Below are 17,422 nucleotides of genomic sequence, written 5' to 3' on the forward strand. Positions count from 1 at the left end.
ACTAGACCTAGTCCCAGAAAGACCGACCGTCTGTTGGACCGTGTGGCCTACTGTATGGAACTGAAGGATGTGTCTGACATTGGAATGAAGTGAGGCAATTTTCAAATATTTTTTTTATTTACTTTTTACCCAATTGTGCTATCCAACTGGTAGTTACATTCTTGTCCCATCGCTGCAACTCCCGTACGGACACGGGAGAGGCCAACGTCGAGAGCCTCGCGCCCCCCGAAATACGACCCTGCCAAGCCACACTGCTTCTTGACACACTGCTCGCTTAACCTGGAAGCCAGCCGCACCAATGTGTCGGAGGAATCACCGTACAACTGGCGGCAGTGTCAGCGTGCACGCGCCCAGCCCGCCGCAGGAGTCGCTAGGACAAGGACATCCCGGCCGGCCAAAGTCTCCCCTAACCCGGACGACGCTGGGCCAATTGTGCGTCGCCTCATGGGTCTCCTGGTCGCGGACGGCTGTGACACAGCCTGGAATCGAACCCGGATCTGCAGTGACGCCTCAAGCACTGCAGTGCCACTCGGGAGGCCTTGAGATGAGGCCCTTTGATCTCCACGTGGAACAATTTGTTGGGTTATACCTCTGTGGTCAATGGGATCGATACTGCCCATGTTGTAAGGTACATGTTCTGCTGCTGATTTCATCGGTTGCAGCCCTATTCAGGACATGAGAATGCAGATATCCATCTGATCAAACACTGACCTGGGCCCGGTTTCCCAAAAGCATCTTAAGGTCAAATTCATTGTTAAAACCATTGAGCTCCATTGTTCTAACGATGAACACAGCCTTAACATTTGTTTGGGAAACCGGGGCCTGGGATCAGGTCCAACACCAGTCAGCCGTGTGCAGAGGACAGAGCAGATCAATAGATGATAAAACGTCGGGCCTCTAAACCCAGAAGGGTGTTTCTGTTTTCTCATTGAAAACCATGCTCGACACTGACCCAGTCTCTGCTTGGGATGAACCCATCTCATATAACTAAGGGTTCCCTCTACAAATTCATTTCGATTTTGGGAACCCTTATAAAAAACATTATTTTAATGTAACCTGTATTACTATTCTCCCCATGCCAAGTTCATTCCAATCCACACTGACCCGTGGTGTTGAGGTTGGATTAGAAACCCTTCTCTTTCCAAGGGATCATAACAACAAAGATGTGATCCCTAGTCACTAGTGGAGCCACTATGAAGAGGAGCTAGCTCAACATCGCTGGCTTGTTTAAAGGACTATGGGGAGCGTGTCGTGTCGTAAATTGGTTAGTAGAATGGGTAAATCCAATCAATGGAGACTCCATAAAGTGCCTGATACAGGCAGTGATGCGTGGCTCTGGGAGAGAGACAGAGGCGGGGAGCGTCAGTGACTGTGCCTCGCCGCTGTCCTTCACGAATCACTGGCCATGCTACTACTGCTCCAGGATGTGGATGCTTCTCTGCGTGCTTGGATAGACAACTCTCCCTCTCTGACTCTCACAGAGCAACCCCCCCTTCCTTCTAAAAACATAGTCTTTATTCACAGCTCTCTACACCTTTTCTCTTCTGTTGTCATTCATTAAACTCGTATGCAACGTGTACCAAGTAAGGGTCACATACGGACCTGGGACCGCCACAGTAAGTATTCAGGGTTTATCCAGAAATCCACAACTGTGCAAACAGACACTGGTCTGCTGCCTCTACTCTATTGGATAGAGCTATTTGTCAGAGGAAGCTGTGACAAGGGCAACAAGGGCAACGGCAGCTCCCCGGCAGGACTTGCCCACTGACGTGGAGGATGAAATGGACTGTCAGTGTATTCTGCTTGTGTACATCTGGGCCTGTGTACTAGTGTGTGTTTTGTGTGTACAGATATAGGATCTTAAATTTGATCCTGTTTGCTACAGCAGTAAAATAATCGTATAGCAACAGGAAATGTGAATTATATGTTATAATGTTTTTTTTTTTTTTCTCCCCAATTTCGTGGTATCCAATTGGTAGTTACAGTCTTGTCCCATCGCTGCAACTCCCGTACGGACTCGGGAGAGACGAAGGTCGAGAGCCGTGCGTCCTCTGAAACACAACCCAGCCAAGTTGCGCTGCTTCTTGACACAATGCCCACTTAACCCGGAAGCCAGCCGCACCAATGTGTCAGAGGAAACACCGTACACCTGGCGACCATGCCCGGCCCCCCACAGGAGTCGCTAGAGTGCGATGGGACAAGAACATCCCTGCCGGCCAAACCCTCCTCTAACCCGGACGATGCTGGGTCCCCCATGGGTCTCCCGGTCGCGGCCGGCTGCGACAGAGCCTGGACTCGAACCAGGATCTCTAGGGGCACAGAGACCACTGCGCCACTCGGGAGGTGCCTTAAATTGACTTTTTTGAAGTAGTTAATACATTTTCTGTTTGGGCAAATCAAGTCTGACATTTCTAAGTGGAAATTACAAACTTTATAAGCCTTTTTAAAACTCAAATACACTACACGTTTGTAGGCCCCCGTCCCCGCATGAGGCCTTTTGCCTTTTGGTAGACCGTATTTGTAACTAAGAATTTGTTCTTAACCGACTTGCCTAGTCGGTTAAATAAATTAAACATTTCCTGCTGTACAGGAAAAGTCTCAGCAACAAAATAGTGATCAAATTAAAATCCTCCATCTATAAAGTGACTGTAGAGAGTGATGTGCCAGTCTAGTGATGTGATGCAATAGTCTAGCGAATGAAGTGTGGGACATACAGAACTCACAGGGTCGGCTAAGAGAGCAGCTTTAGAGGAGAATAAATATAAACAGTAAAGACCTGTTAAAGACCTGTGGATTCATCTGATGGATAATGTGCTTATTTAATGCCAGGGCTTAGTTCAAGAGCTTCATATAGCCTATAGTGGAGATAAGGGATTCTATGCAGCCTTTTGTTCACCCAATGCACATTACGACATCTTCATGAGGGCTTTTACATGATCGTCATTTGGCGAGAAGGCTTTGGGGTTTGTTCCTTTAATGTCTGTGTATGTGAGAGACCGTGGAGCAGAACGAGAACTTAGCTATCTCAGTTGCTGGCTGTCGCCATGAGTTAGGTGGGATTTCTTGTTGTGTTAGGATTTATGTCACCCTGCTATCATGCTGTAATGTTTTAAGAGGTGGCATGTTGCTACTTTGCCGCCAGGCCGGTGCATGGGCTGTAGACTTATCAGACAGATGGGTTGATAAGGGACTGAGTGTCCGGTTCATCGTTCCACTTCATTGAGCAGGACACCAGCATGGCTCAGAGGAAATAACATCATGCGCGCGCGAGGCCAGATGTCTGAGCCATCTCTGACATCCTAATGAGAGCTGTGGGAGATGCCCTCTCTCTGTTCTTGGCTGCATCAGTTTGACCTGAAATCTGACAGCACTATAATTCAGGGCTGCATGGTGCTGTTGATGTGCTCTGAATGAGACTCTGTTCCAGGACTGTAGAGTGGAGCCAACAGAACAGCAGGGTACTGTAGTGTACATGCATGAGAGCCTGTAGCTGATCTGGGTTGACAACTGCCTTCCCAGGCCCAAGTACTGTCAAAGCATGTTCAAATCCTCCACCAGTCCAGTCCCTCTAGATCCTACCCTGGAGATGCTGTCTGACGGCTCCCACATTTAACCGCCTCCGTATCATCATCGTCATAAAAAGAGATAAAACCATAGAGAACCATGGAAACCAAGCCAACGTCACAAGAAAAGAAGAGCCACTCCAAGCTGTCAGTTGACGTCACACACACGAAGCAGGCCTGGCTGCCTCTTGACAGGGGGAAGCTACATGTTATGCCACCACGCCACGCCAGCGGCTACAAATCAATTAGCAGTCCTACACTGACAGCTGAGCAGCCCGTGATGCTGCTTTCTTTTTCCTCAGGCCTAATCTGGGCTGGTGTTGACCCTAGGCTTCACATCTGCCAGACAGGCAGTGACACACATTTACATTGACATTTTCGTCATTTTAGCAGGCTCTTTTATCAAGAGCGACTTAGAGGAGCAATCAGTGTTAAGTGCCCTGCTCAAGGACACGTCGGCAGATTTTTCTACCTACTTTGCTCGGGGATTTGAAACAGCAACCTTTTCTTTTACTGGCCCAATGCTCTTAACTTCTAGGCTACCTGCCGCCACACACACACAGTCTTTCTACCCGCTAACGTTTGGATTTTACTATTACCTGTCTTCAGGATGACCACCTGCTCATAGTTGAGTAATCCACAAAGGAAGTGTGTGTGTGTGTGTATGATATCAATCTCCTCCCAGACGGTTTTGAAGTCTAGTTATCTGTTATGTTGGACTGATCTAATGGTAAGTCATAGTCATATCCAGCCTGCTGCTCTGACATCATTCAACTACCTTTGTTTGAGGCTTATTTGAAGGACGAGCTTCAGCTGTCAATCATCTGCAGGCTGCAGACATGAAATAAAATATTCCATCTGTATTCCCGGAGATGCATTATATATGAGGGTGGTGGAGTAGTCAGAAGACCTTTAAGACCAAAGTCAACGGATGACTACTGGACATGGGAGAAAAGTTTCCTTCTGCAAAATGGTAACCCTCGGAGTGCTTTCAAAGTTGTGTCAGATTGACAGCTATTGTAAAACCGGAGAGAGGAAAAACAGTCATCTATATATTTTTCTACTATATCCTTGTTTTCCCCGAATCCTCTTCTCACATTTGATATGTGCCGTTTGAGCCCTTTACATGTGTGCCTCCATTGTGAGTTTAATTCTGTATATTTTAATTCAACACTCAATATTACACACCAAACGCAGAAACAACCAATAAACCAGCAGAAAAACCTCCAGAAATATGGACTTGTCAAATTCCAAAAGAGAGCGGAGAGTAATGTCTCTATGAAAGCTCCCTTATCTGTTGTGCTGAATTGAAATGTGAGTGAGGGTGGTTACTTCCTGACTGACAGCTTGGCAGAGGTGGAGAGAGAAAGGGAAAGGAGGATGTGTACTGGACTGAACAAAGGCTGCAGATGTTCCTCAATGCAGCGAATCTGCATCCTAACTAGAGAGGAGAACGTAATCAGCTCACATAGTTCTGTCTGTCACTCACACCCACGCACAGATCTAGACACACACACACACACACACACACACTCTCTCTCTCTGTGTAACCCTTTTCTAACGTTTTGACTTCGAATCTCTCAATATCTCTTTATTTTTATTGATCCTCAGGTAGATCATGGGGATATGACTGCTGAACTAGGCTAGTTCACCGAAGTAAACTTGTGACATTGTAGGACTAGTGTCACACTACCTAATTCTTCAGTAAAAACAGAGTAATAAGACATCGCTGACTTTGAGATAGACGGTTCCTGCTCTCCCCTAACTTCCCTGTGTCCCGGTGTGACGCTCAGCAACCTGATAAATCTCAGCTACCGGATTAACTCTCCTAATTGAAGGGCCAGTTTGAGTTAACACTGGCTTCAAAGAGGCAATAGTTAGAGCCAGTTTTATAGGCCTTTTCTTGCCCAGGGACCCCCTCCCAGGCAAACCGGCAACCCAGGGACCCCCATCATGCATTTGCCCAAAATCACCAGGTGAATGATAATTGCAAAGTAAATTGCGAAGTAATCAACATTTGAAAATTCAACATTTTAAAATTCATAGATTTGGTAGATAGTTTTTCATTATTTTGACCTACCGACATTATAAAATCGGAAGGGCAGCTAAGAGCAGCTATTTAGCTGGTTACACAAAGGTCAGCAAAAAATGTACAGTACCAATCAAAAGTTTGGACACAGCTAATCATTCCAGGGTTTTTCTTTATTTGACTATTTTCTACATTGTAGCAATCTGAAGTGCAGTTAACTCTAATGATCTTATCCTCTGCAGCAGGGGTAACTCTGGCTCCTCCTTTCCTGTGGCGGTCCTCCGAATTGACTGAACTTCATGTCTTTTCACTGTCATTTCTCTTTGCTTATTTGAGCTGTTCTTGCCATAATATGGACTTAGTCTTTTACCAAATAGGGCTATCGTCTGTATACCACCCCTACCTTGTCACAACACAACTTATTGGCTCAAACGCATTAAGGAAAGAAATCATTTTTCTGGTTACTACATGATTCCATGTGTTATTTCATAGTTTTTATGTCTTCACAATTTTTCTACAATATAGAAAATGTGAAGTTTAGTCACAATTGACCCGTCGTCGTCCGGGTTTGGGGAGGGTTTGGCTGGTGCGGCTTTTCTTGGCTCATCGCGCCCTAATTACTCCTTGTGGTGGGCCGGGCGCCTGCAGGCTTGACCTCGGTCGTCAGGTGAACTGTGTTTCCTCCGACACATTGGTGCGGCTGGCTTCCGGGTTAAGCGAGCGGGTGTTAAGAAGCGTGGTTTGGCGGGTCATGTTTCGGGAAGACGCATGACCCGACCTTCGCCTGCCGGGCCCTTTGGGGAGTTGCAGCGATGAGACTAGATTGAAATTGGAGAGAAAAAGGGGAGTAAAAAAAATATATATATATATATATATAAACCCTGTTATAGGTAAATAAAAGAGTGCCATCGGTGCAATGGAGACAAAAGCATATCAGTCTGACTCAGCGAGCTACCAAGCGCCGGCACGTTAACCATAATAGCACCGGAGCCTCAGGAACCAGAGGCGGGTGCAGTTTGAAGATGAGTTTAAAAAGATCAATGCTGGGTCTAGGCTGGGCGCTGAATGCAGCAATTAGCTGTGTCTCTGGGTCCCACCGTGGGCCTTTATCTTATAATTTCATCCTGTGAGTGACCCAGACTTAAAGTCAATACCATAGTGAGGCCGCTCGATAAGAGCTCAGGGGATCTGAAGCCGGCGGAAAACAGCTCCTGTCACCACCTGACGTACAACACACCAACAAGGAGAGGAGGGTGGGGTTGCTCGAGTCTGAGCCTTGTCAAAAGTCACCCTATGGACTTGGCAGCAACACCCCATCCATTATTGATTGCATGTTGATAGAACCCCAGAGACTGTTGTCCTTACTGTACTTCCATTAGGGCCAGATGAATCACCTGCTCTTCCTCCATCAATGCCCACCTTCTTCAATGTCCAACACTGACAAGTCAATCAATCCCAACCTCATCTGTTCCCATTCCCTCCCCTTCTAACCCCCTGACACCATCCCTCTGATCACCACAACAACACAGTCAGAGTGTGAGTGAACCCCAGCCCATCTTTTCACTGCACACAGACAGTTTATCTACCTATAATCCTTCCAAACATCTCCCCCATTACTACGTTCACAGGCTTTCTTCCGTCTGAGGGCTGGAAGACGCGGCTCGTGTTTCAAACAGTCACAGGTGAACTGCGAGACAGCAGAGTTTGCTCTGCAAGCCCACCAGTGGGTTATTGTGTGACACCAAAACTGGTTTGTAAAAGGGAGGATGTCCACGCTGCTCCGAGCGCTCTTGCAGATGGGAGGAATATGTTAGAGCAATAGGAGGACAGACTTGGTCTCTCTGGGTTCCCGGCGTGCGCCGTCAGAGGCGCGCGAGCACGCCCTACTCAGTGTGCTACTTGACGCGTACTGTACGCCACAGCAGGAGCAAGAGGGCACAGGCAGCAGTTTACCATTCGTAGTTAATTACCAGAGTGCTTGCTCCATCTCCGGCCACTTGACGACTTCAGCACACTGCTGATCTACCAGTGCTTTACTGAAGAGAAACAACCAACGGCTCAGAAAAGAGAAGAGGACAAATCGTACTGGGGTCAGTCGTGTGAGACGAGGGAGTGTATATGCAAAAGTTGGTGTATGTGGGCAAATATGGCAGTGTCTCAGTATCTGGGCCTGACGTTATAGGCAGAGGAGCAGTCATAGCTCACAAACTAAAGCAGCCCACCAGTGGGGCTGTGAGGGAGAGATGGGACGAGAGAATGAAGGAGAAGGGAATAACTGCTTCTCCTTTAATTAAAACCCAGCAGACAGGATTAAATGGCATGAAAGTAGCTTTTTAGTGGACACTTTCCGTTTTTTTAAAATGTCAGCTTCCCAAATGTCAGCCATCACTGCAGCCACACTGCTACTCTTTCTTTTAGGCTGGGGAGGGGAGCCACACAGAGGGATGAGGTAAGGAGTTCAGTTAAAACACCCAAAGGATGCTGGGAGATGCATGCCCTGCAGTCATTCGTGTTTGTATTGATGCGTGTGCAGTTGTCTAACGCAAACTAATAGGGATGTAGCCTGCAGTCATCAGAGCATATACACCGCTGCCGACTCTTGTCTCAGGGAATGAGGATGTGATATCCTGAAAACAGTCCGATATAAAAACCTCATGTGCTCTTCTTCGGCCTAATGCTGAGAGGAGGGCATACGATTATGCGGTGATGAAAAGGGGAGATCTACATGAAAAGTTTTCAAACAGTTCTCAAACAGAACTGGAGAGAAACAAAAGGCGTGTCCACAAAAAAGGAATACAAAGCACGCATACAAACGTGGATGTTCACACACACACACACACACACACACACACACACACACACACACACACACACGAAGGTGAGAAGTTCCGACTCACCAATCACTTTGACGAAGTACGCGTCGGCTTCAAAGTTGTTCTTCAAAGCGTGGATGATGAAGCCCTCTTTCCCCTCTTCTTTGCTGAGCACGATCATATCCAATATTCCCTGCAAATGAGAAAATGGTAATACACGACGGACAAAAAGGAAATGGAGGCAAAGATTCCTTTGACGGTCTCTTCTGATGTACCACTTCATCCCCGTTATGGACAGAGAACAGATCCTCCATTACAGCAGTTATCTGCACTCCTCTCACACTCTTTGTCAGGGAATTACAGAGAAAATGAGCCAACTCCCAGAGACAGGAGTGGAATATAGATATAGAGATGGATAACTACTCCCTCCACGGAAACGAGGAGATGGGGCATATCGCACTAAAATACATATCATAAATAAATCACACAGCCAAAACAAACACATTGATTATGTAAACTCTAAGCAGGCAAGGCCGTCTTGGATGCGGTAATGAAAGAGAGGGATGCCGGGAGGCAGGCGGTGATGGGTTAAGTCAGAGCGAGACACAGCTCTCAGGGAGAAGGATGGGGAGGGAGGAGTGGAGGAAAACTTTGACTAAATAAGACGTAAGCTGTCCCAGATGGTGAATCTTGGTCAGGATGAAAGCTACGTGTCTGTTTAAAGATTTAAAGAAAACAACCAGATTTGAGATGCAGCAGATCCCACTCTCCAAATCTCCTGAAGAGCTGATGGGCCCAACCCGTCTTATCTACACCTCTCGACCGCACACATCTCATCTCAGAGGGGAGCTGTGCTGTGAGCTGATTGGGCTCCTAAGGGGACAATGACCGTGCTCTGTCTGTCAGGCCCTGTCGCTTCACTGTGCCAGGACTGGGCTGGCATCCTGCGCTAGTTGTGCCCTGCAGTGACAAGCTCATCTTGGCACACCCTTCCGTCGGCCCAGAGTGGGATTAGGAAAGAGAGATGCTGCCGTAATCTGCTGGCCAGCGTGGGAGAGAGCGCCCCATGAGCGCGCCATTTCCAGCCTCATGTAGCTACCGCCGCTGAAGCCTCTCAGGGAGACTGTTGACAAAAGAGGATCCAGAGCCACCCACAAACAGGACAATTAACAAGACTAACCATACTGGAAGACACATTGAAAAGAGCCAATTCTTGCAGACATAATGAAAACACTGCCAATGGATTTCTGTGCCATTTTAAACTTGGAATTTGTGGGGGTTGTCATACAAATTGAAACAAAATCCCACTAAACCCTACTCTGCAATGATATAAATGAGACTACATGACAAACTTGGATGAAGGTCAGGGTGACCTAACCTGACCTATCCACAGCAGTAAACACAGCTTCTGGTGGGATCTAGACTACAAGACAGAGTGAAAAAATGGCAATACTAAAGTCATTGAGAGCGGCCAGTCTGCCAGTCTCCCAGTCACAGCTGGTGTAGTAACAACTCTGCTGCTGGTTAATTGGTTAATGATGAGACGCGAGACCCTGAGGTCACCAGTGGTCTTCCTTTAAATGAGCAGAGCCCTTGCTTGTGTTACAGTGTCGAGGCATAAAGACAGGAGCCTGGGCTAATTAGAGAGAAAGAAAGCGAGAGAGAGAGAGAGAGAGAGGATGAGAGGAATAGAATGGGATAGGGGGATGTGCTCACATCCTCACAGATGTCAAATAAGGTGGCAGGCGAGAGAGAGAGGGAGAGAGAGAGAGATAGGGGGATGTACTCACATCCTCATAGATGTCAAATAAGGTGGCAGGGGGAAGCGAGAGGGAGAGGGAGAGAGAGAGATAGGGGGATGTACTCACATCCTCATAGATGTCGAAGAAGGTTGCAATGGCAGCCCCGGGGATGGCCCCCAGGTCAGACTGGTCCCAGTGGACACGGAACATGCGGCCCACATCCTTACAGCTGGCGTTGTCACACGGAACATTCTCCAGGAGGAAGGCCTGCTGACCACTACAACACAGAGGAGAGAGGGGGAGATGCTGTTAGGGACTGTACAAACACATCCTGCGTTAATCGATGGATACTGTGTACACACACACACACACACACACACACACACACACACACACACACAGACAGGAACACAGAAAAGGACGGACAAAACAACAGAGGTAGGTACTCGTCGAAAGACGCTACAACATAATTAAAACATAGCTGAAAATTGACAAGAGCAGGGTTGTCAAACACTCTTTGCCCGCGGGGCTGCATTCGGTCTTCACCGAGGTCTGGAGGGCCACACCGAAAATTGTTATATTTGCGCTACATAAAAATCTGCTAGAAATAGTCCTCTATCCCTCCTTTTGGGAGTTTTGACTAACTTTCATTTTGATGATCTTTAGCAAGCTAGACACAGTCAAGAAACTGTATAAATGTAGGTCCATTTTCATAACTATACAGTTTCCATTTGGGTTTAGTTATTTTAAAGTATATTGATTTAAAAAATATACATACATATTGTATTTTATTTCTTAATGAAATGTTTTACTCAAACCACCCGCGGACCGAATTGGGCCGTACGTTTGACACCCCTGGACTAGTGAAAGGGAGCAACGATACAACAGAGACCTGTGCAGAAAATACTCAGCTAATAGGCAATTAGTAGCCGTGTCCACAACGGAGAAAGAAACACACGACTTGTTTCAATCCATTTGAATGGGGGGAGGGTTAGAACTCCAGACTGTATTGAACAGGGAAATGGAAAAGTTGGGCTGCAAAGCTTTCATTTCCACTCCATTTTCCAACATTTGTTTGAGGTGTTTTTTTCTTGTCTTTCTTTCTTCCTGTACTCATTTCTGTCGAGACGGTTGCCCGTGTATACGTCTTTAGATCTTATCCTGAGTGTCGAAGCGGAGCAAGTCTAAAAATAGAATCAGCATGAAAATGTTCTCTTTTTCCACCTGTCCTTTCATTCCATTCTCTCTCTCTCTCTTTTCTGACTGCAGCCGTCTTGAGCACTGGAGGGAGCGTTGTGGTGGAGAGAACCGGCGGCTATGAGGCTGATAGAAACTCTCACCCTTGAGGACGGCTTGTGTGTGTGTGTGTGTGTGTGTGAGAGAGAGAGAGACAAGGTATAAGTGAGAATGTGTTTCCATCTTTGTGTGTCGCCGAAAGACTGAGAAATGTCACACTGCAACAAGGTTCCATCGGTATGCTCACCACATCGCCTAGCAAGATGGAGAGAGATAAACAAACTAGGAAATGGAGACAGTCTCCAACTCCAACACACACACAAAAGCATGTCGATGCACATTATGAAGCCAGAGGACAAACTCACACATTCCCTATATTCTCCGTCCCTCTCTTCTCCCACCAGGACACACGTCTGCATATTCATTTTAACAGAACAAAAAAGCCCAGCTTATGTCTAACTGGGAGGACGTTTGATACTAAGGTGTTGAAATAACAACCTGCTGTACTTCCAGTACGGAGCCTTCGTCTACCAGGGTTCAATTAAAACTTGATCTGGTGGATAGTGTTCCAGGCGGCTGGATGAAATCACGCGAAGACAATTTGAGGACAGGCATCATGCCGCACTGGCACTTTGTAAGGGATTGGAAGGACAGGTGAAATGACACATGTAGGGAACGTTTGTCTTTGACTTTTCTGGTCATGTTAATACAGACCTTGGCATTTTCCTCTCCTGCCGCATGGCCGGATCCAACACACACCACGAGCCTTTAGTTGTTAGAATAACCATCCAGAACTTTGTATTAACATTAGATGTTTACTAAGGAAGTCTGGGCAACACAAGGCCCTGTCTGGACACAGATTGAAGTCACAAATTGGTCCTAAGTGCCAACCACAATGTGTGGCATGACTAAGTCGAACTAATGCCACTCTGGAGCGCTACCACATGCCCTTATGAATTTGGCACATCAGAGCCTTCATTCAAATGAACAGTTCAATGTACATCTGAATGAACTATGTAGTGTGCAGCTCAACAGAATTTCACACCTGAGACAGGATTAGAAATGTGGTTGAGGCTCTTTTGGCTGTAAAAGCCTAACAAACAAAGGATATTTTTTGTCCTTATTCCAAAATTGGATAGGCAGACAATGGTCTGCAATTCTCCCCTGTGGATGCCAGTCTGAGTGAATGCCCCCAGTGGCCAGCCTCCAGGGGTGGGCACACAGACCTGCAGAGAGGAGTGTTGCAACACACACTCCTGTGGACAAACCTCATTCCACAGCTCACTAAATACACACACAGTGTCTTGTCCGTCTACAGGCCTGTTGGAGATAAGGATTCCTTCTAGCTTGAAGTGGTCAACAACATCAAGCCCAAACTAAGTCCTAGAACTGCCTCCTGGGTAAATACAATCACCCCTCTGTCAGAAAGAGATTTCCCTGGAAGGACACTCAATCAGTAATATCTATTCTCAACTGGATGAAAGTACTAATATTCTGTCTTTGATTGGGCGTCCGCCCCATAATCAGCCCCACATCTCAATCGAACTGATGCCTGTGTTTATCGATCTCCTCTGTGCAGCTAACGATTGCCGTAGAACGTGTTGCAACACAAGAGTGATGCTGACATTTAAGACTTTCAGGCTGAACCTTAGAGATAGCACCCATTGTTATTCACCGCTATGGGTGTGTTCTCTCTCTCTCTCTCTCTGCCTTTTTGTCTTCTGAAAAGCCTGTCTCGCTCAACAGGGGATGTGAGGGCTGTGATGAGCACAAGGTCAGGAGAGGTGCTAGCATCACTGATAAAGGGCAATAGTTGAGAGCAGAACACGTGATCACACCCAACGAGTCAGCTCCAAAAGCTCACACACACACACACACACACACACACACAGAGAGAGAGAGAAGTGCTCACACCAAAGCTCACACAGACAGAGATAAACAGACAGAGATGCAGTACACACGTCTTGCTCTCCACCAAGTTAAATGATTTACTGCAGCAGAATAATTCAACTGCAGTCACACCTGTACGAGCTCCATCAAATTGAATGTACTTTTCAACCCTCCACAATGACTTACGATGACAGAAATTCAACAGTATTACATACTATAGACCAGGGTTTCCCAAACTCGGTCCTACCCTGGGTGTACAGTGCATTCTGAAAGTTTTATTTCCCTTTTTCCACATTTTGTTACATAACATATTCTTAAAAATACGTAAATCCACAATCAATCCACAATACCCCATAACGACAACGCGAAAACAGGTTAAGATAAAAAATGTAAAACTGAAATACAATATTTAAATAAGTATTCAGACCCTTTGTTATGAGACTTGAAATTGAGTTCAGGTGCATCCTGTTCTCATTACTCATCCTTGAGATGTTTCTACAACTTGGAGGCCACCTGTGGTAAATTCAATCGATTGGACATGATTTGGAAAGGCACACACCTATCTATATAAAGGTCCCACAGTTAACAGTGCATGTCAGAGCAAAAACCAAGCCATGAGGTCGAAGGAATTGTCCGTAGAGCTCCGAGACAGGATTGTGTCGAGGCACAGATCTGGGGAAGGGTAACAAAACATTTCTGCAGCATTGAAGGTCCCCAAGAATAGTGGCCTCCATCATTCTTAAATGGAAGAAGTTTGGAACCACAAAGACTCTTCCTAGAGCTGGCCGCCCGGTCAAACTGAGCAATCGGGAGAAGGGCCTTGGTCAGGGAGGTGACCAAGAACCCAATGGTCACTCTTACGGAGCTCCAGAGTTCCTCTGTGGAGATGGGAAAACCTTCCAGAAGAACAACCATCTCTGCAGCACTCTACCAATCAAGCCTTTATGATAGAGTGGCCAGATGGAAGTCATTCCTCAGTAAAAGGCACATGACAGTCCGCTTGGAGTTTGCCAAAAGGTACCTAAAAGGGCTCTCAGAACATGAGAAACAAGATTCTCTGGTCTGATGAAACCAAGGTTGAACTTTTTGTCTTGAATAACAAGCGTCTCGTTTGGAGGAACCTTGCCACCATCCCTACGGTGAAGCATGGTGGTGGCAGCATCATGCTGTGGGGATGTTTTTCAGCTGCAGGGACTGGGTTACTAGTTAAGGTCGAGGGAAAGATGAACGGAGCAAAGTACAGAGAGATCCTTGACAAAAATCTGCTTCAGAGAGATCAGGACCTCAGACTGGGGGAGAGCTTCCCCTTCCAACAGGACAACGAACCTAAGCACACAGCCAAGACAACGCAGGAGTGGCTTTGGTACAAGTCTCTGAATGTCCTTGAGTGGAAAATAGCTGTGCAGCGACGTCCCTGTCCAACCTGACAGAGCTTGAGAGGATCTGCAGAGAAGAATGTGAGAAACTCCCCAAATATAGGTGCCAAGCTTGTAGAGTCATACCCAAGAAGACTCAAGGCAGTAATCGCTGCCAAATGTGCTTCAACAAAGTACTGAATAAAGGGTCTGAATAGTTATGTAAATGTAATATTTCAGCTTTTTATTTTTTATACATTCGCAAACATTTCTTTAAAAAAAACAACAGTTTTAGATTTGTCATTAGGGGCGGCTGGTAGCCTAGTGGTTAGAGCATTGGACTAGTAACCGAAAGGTTGCTAGATCGAATCCCCGAGCTGAAAAGGTAAAAATCTGTTGTTCTGCCCCTGAACAAGGCAGTTAACACTGTTCCTAGGCCGTCATTGTAAATAAGAATTTGTTCTCAACTGACTTGCCAGGTTAAATAAAATAAAATTGAAATGGGGTATTGCGTGTAGATTGATGATGGGGGGGGAAAACGTTTCAATCCATTTTAGAATAAGTTTGTAATGTAACAAAATGTGGAAAAAGTCAAGGGTTCTGAATACTTTCCGAATGCACTGTACGTTTTGGTTTTTGCCCTAGCACAACACAGCTGATTCAAATAACCAATGCTTGATGATGAGTTTGTTACTGAATCACCTGTGTAGTGCTAAAACCAAAACGTGCACCCAGGGTGGGCCCCAGTGTGGGGTTTGGGCGATTCCAAACATCCTTCCTCCCAATGAATCATTTTGTTCTCAGTTTGTTCTGGCAATTTTCACATAGAAACGTCATTGGGAGGAAGGACGTTTGACGTGCTTTTTACATTTGTATCCCAAACCATTTGTGAGAAAAAAAAACATAAAAGCGGCCATTTTAGGTCATTTTTAGACATGTACATGCCTCCTGTAAGACCCTATGATCTGTGAACCGTACATGATACAGACAACATCTTGGTGACATTGTACTCCTCATAATATGGGGTATGTCTAGATTCTGAAATACACATTTTCACATTATTTTATTCAACATTAAAACGATGAATATTAATATCTCAAAAGTACTTATCCCCAAAAATGTTTTCCGCCTACGCTGGCGTGGAATTGGCCAATCAAGGCAATAACTACCCTCTCAGCAAAGAGCCTACTTCTGCAATGAGACTGACACTGAAGAGTGAAATCGCACAGGACACAACTGGAGACTGTAGACAGACCCTCGGAGTAATAGAAAGCCTGAACATCAAATACCCACTCCCCCACTCAGCACAGCAGTGTTTCACCGAGGGAAGACGCCTTTTAGCTGTCATCAGCACCCTGTAGCTGTCATCAGCACCCTGTAGCTGTCATCAGCACCCTGTAGCTGTGGACGCGGAAAGATCCAGACAAATCACTGAAATGCACAGAATCCATATTAAAGACGTCTCAGATCCACTCTCATTAGCAAAAGTAAACAGATAGGAGATAAGGTAACAGGTTTTAGACAGATGTGTAACTCTTCGACTGTGTGTGCATCTATGTGAGCTAAAGGGCTCAGCACTGGGCCTGTTATATCAGACACAGAGCCCCGTCCCCTATAATGCAGGTGTGAGTCCTGACCGGGGACCTGCCAAGCCAAAGCACTCTCAGGCTCCTCACTAATTGGCCACTGTGGACCCTCAGAGGCCAGACTGACAGGGTGCCTGTTGCCTGATCTCACTCTCCTCCTCCTCCTCCTCCTCCTCTTCTCCATCCACCAGCTAGCAAAGCCTGTCGGGAGAGGACACCCATCCCAGGGGCGGGTTTAACAGCCCAGACAGTAGTTCACCCCATCTGAGGAAGAGAACTCACTGGTCATTGAAACTCAGCAAGACCAACTACTTCTGTCAATGAATGTGTGTGTGAGAGAAAGAGGGGGAAACAGAAAGAGAGAGCCACAGAGAGAGAGAACAAGAGATATAGGCAGGAGGGTGTAGTTTTAGAGGGAGCTGGGTGATCCATAGAGGCTGAAAATGACAGAAAAAAGCTGTTACACCCTCAGGCACTCACAAAAACGGCTTCTGATAAAGAGGCACTTCTCCGTATTGTAATTATCATGTGTGCCTCTCTCTTGTCCTCCCTACTCCCATCACCCCTGACAAACACTACTGAAACAAAAGCAAAGTGATGAGGAGGCTTCAGTTCCTTCCTGTCTGTCCATCCCTCCCCCTAAGGCTGCTTGAGATAGAGAGAGGGAGAGAGAGACACACGAGAGAGAGAGAGAGAGAGAGAGAGAGAGAGAGAGAGAGAGAGACACGAGAGAGAGAGACACGAGAGAGACATGAGAGACACAGATATAATGTCAGTGAGTGAGACAGAGGTACAGAGAAGACAAGCCCTTAGAATGACATACTATTCAGTCCTTACCCATTCCACCATAACATATTTAGTGCCCGTCTGCCTAGTGCCGTCTCCTACCCTGGCCAACCTTCAGCCTCCTCCTCCTGGTCCTCTCCCTGCTACTCCCTGAGCACTGTGCCCTCTGATCTCCAGCCTGTGATTATTCATCTAAAAGGACACTGACCCATTTAAATACACCACTAACCACATACAGACTCTTTGTTTGAGAGCATGCTGTTTTCTGAGTATGCCTATATCCTAAAATCTACAGTAAAGGAATAACTGTAGTGAAAGGGTCATGCTAAAAACGTGAAAGGGTCATGCTAGTGTTGTTGGGATGAGAGTTGTGCACACACATTATCTCTCTGACATATGCATCAAAACCACCTTTCAGTTGA

The 17,422-nt window shown here is 46.3% G+C and overlaps 1 protein-coding gene across 2 annotated transcripts in view; it reads right to left on the minus strand.

The window, feature by feature from the left end:
- Positions 1 to 17,422, minus strand: part of LOC110526271 (T-cell immunomodulatory protein) — a 112,526-nt gene that overhangs the window by 27,283 nt on the left and 67,821 nt on the right. For both annotated transcript variants that reach the window (XM_036980625.1, XM_021607083.2), the window contains 2 exons: positions 10,274 to 10,424; positions 8,490 to 8,598 (listed from right to left, as the gene is read on the minus strand). In XM_036980625.1, coding sequence (XP_036836520.1) covers positions 8,490 to 8,598; positions 10,274 to 10,424 — 260 coding nt within the window. The remainder of the gene's footprint in view (positions 1 to 8,489; positions 8,599 to 10,273; positions 10,425 to 17,422) is intronic.

Source organism: Oncorhynchus mykiss, chromosome 6 (genome assembly GCF_013265735.2).
Source record: "Oncorhynchus mykiss isolate Arlee chromosome 6, USDA_OmykA_1.1, whole genome shotgun sequence".
Lineage (NCBI taxonomy): Eukaryota > Metazoa > Chordata > Actinopteri > Salmoniformes > Salmonidae > Oncorhynchus > Oncorhynchus mykiss.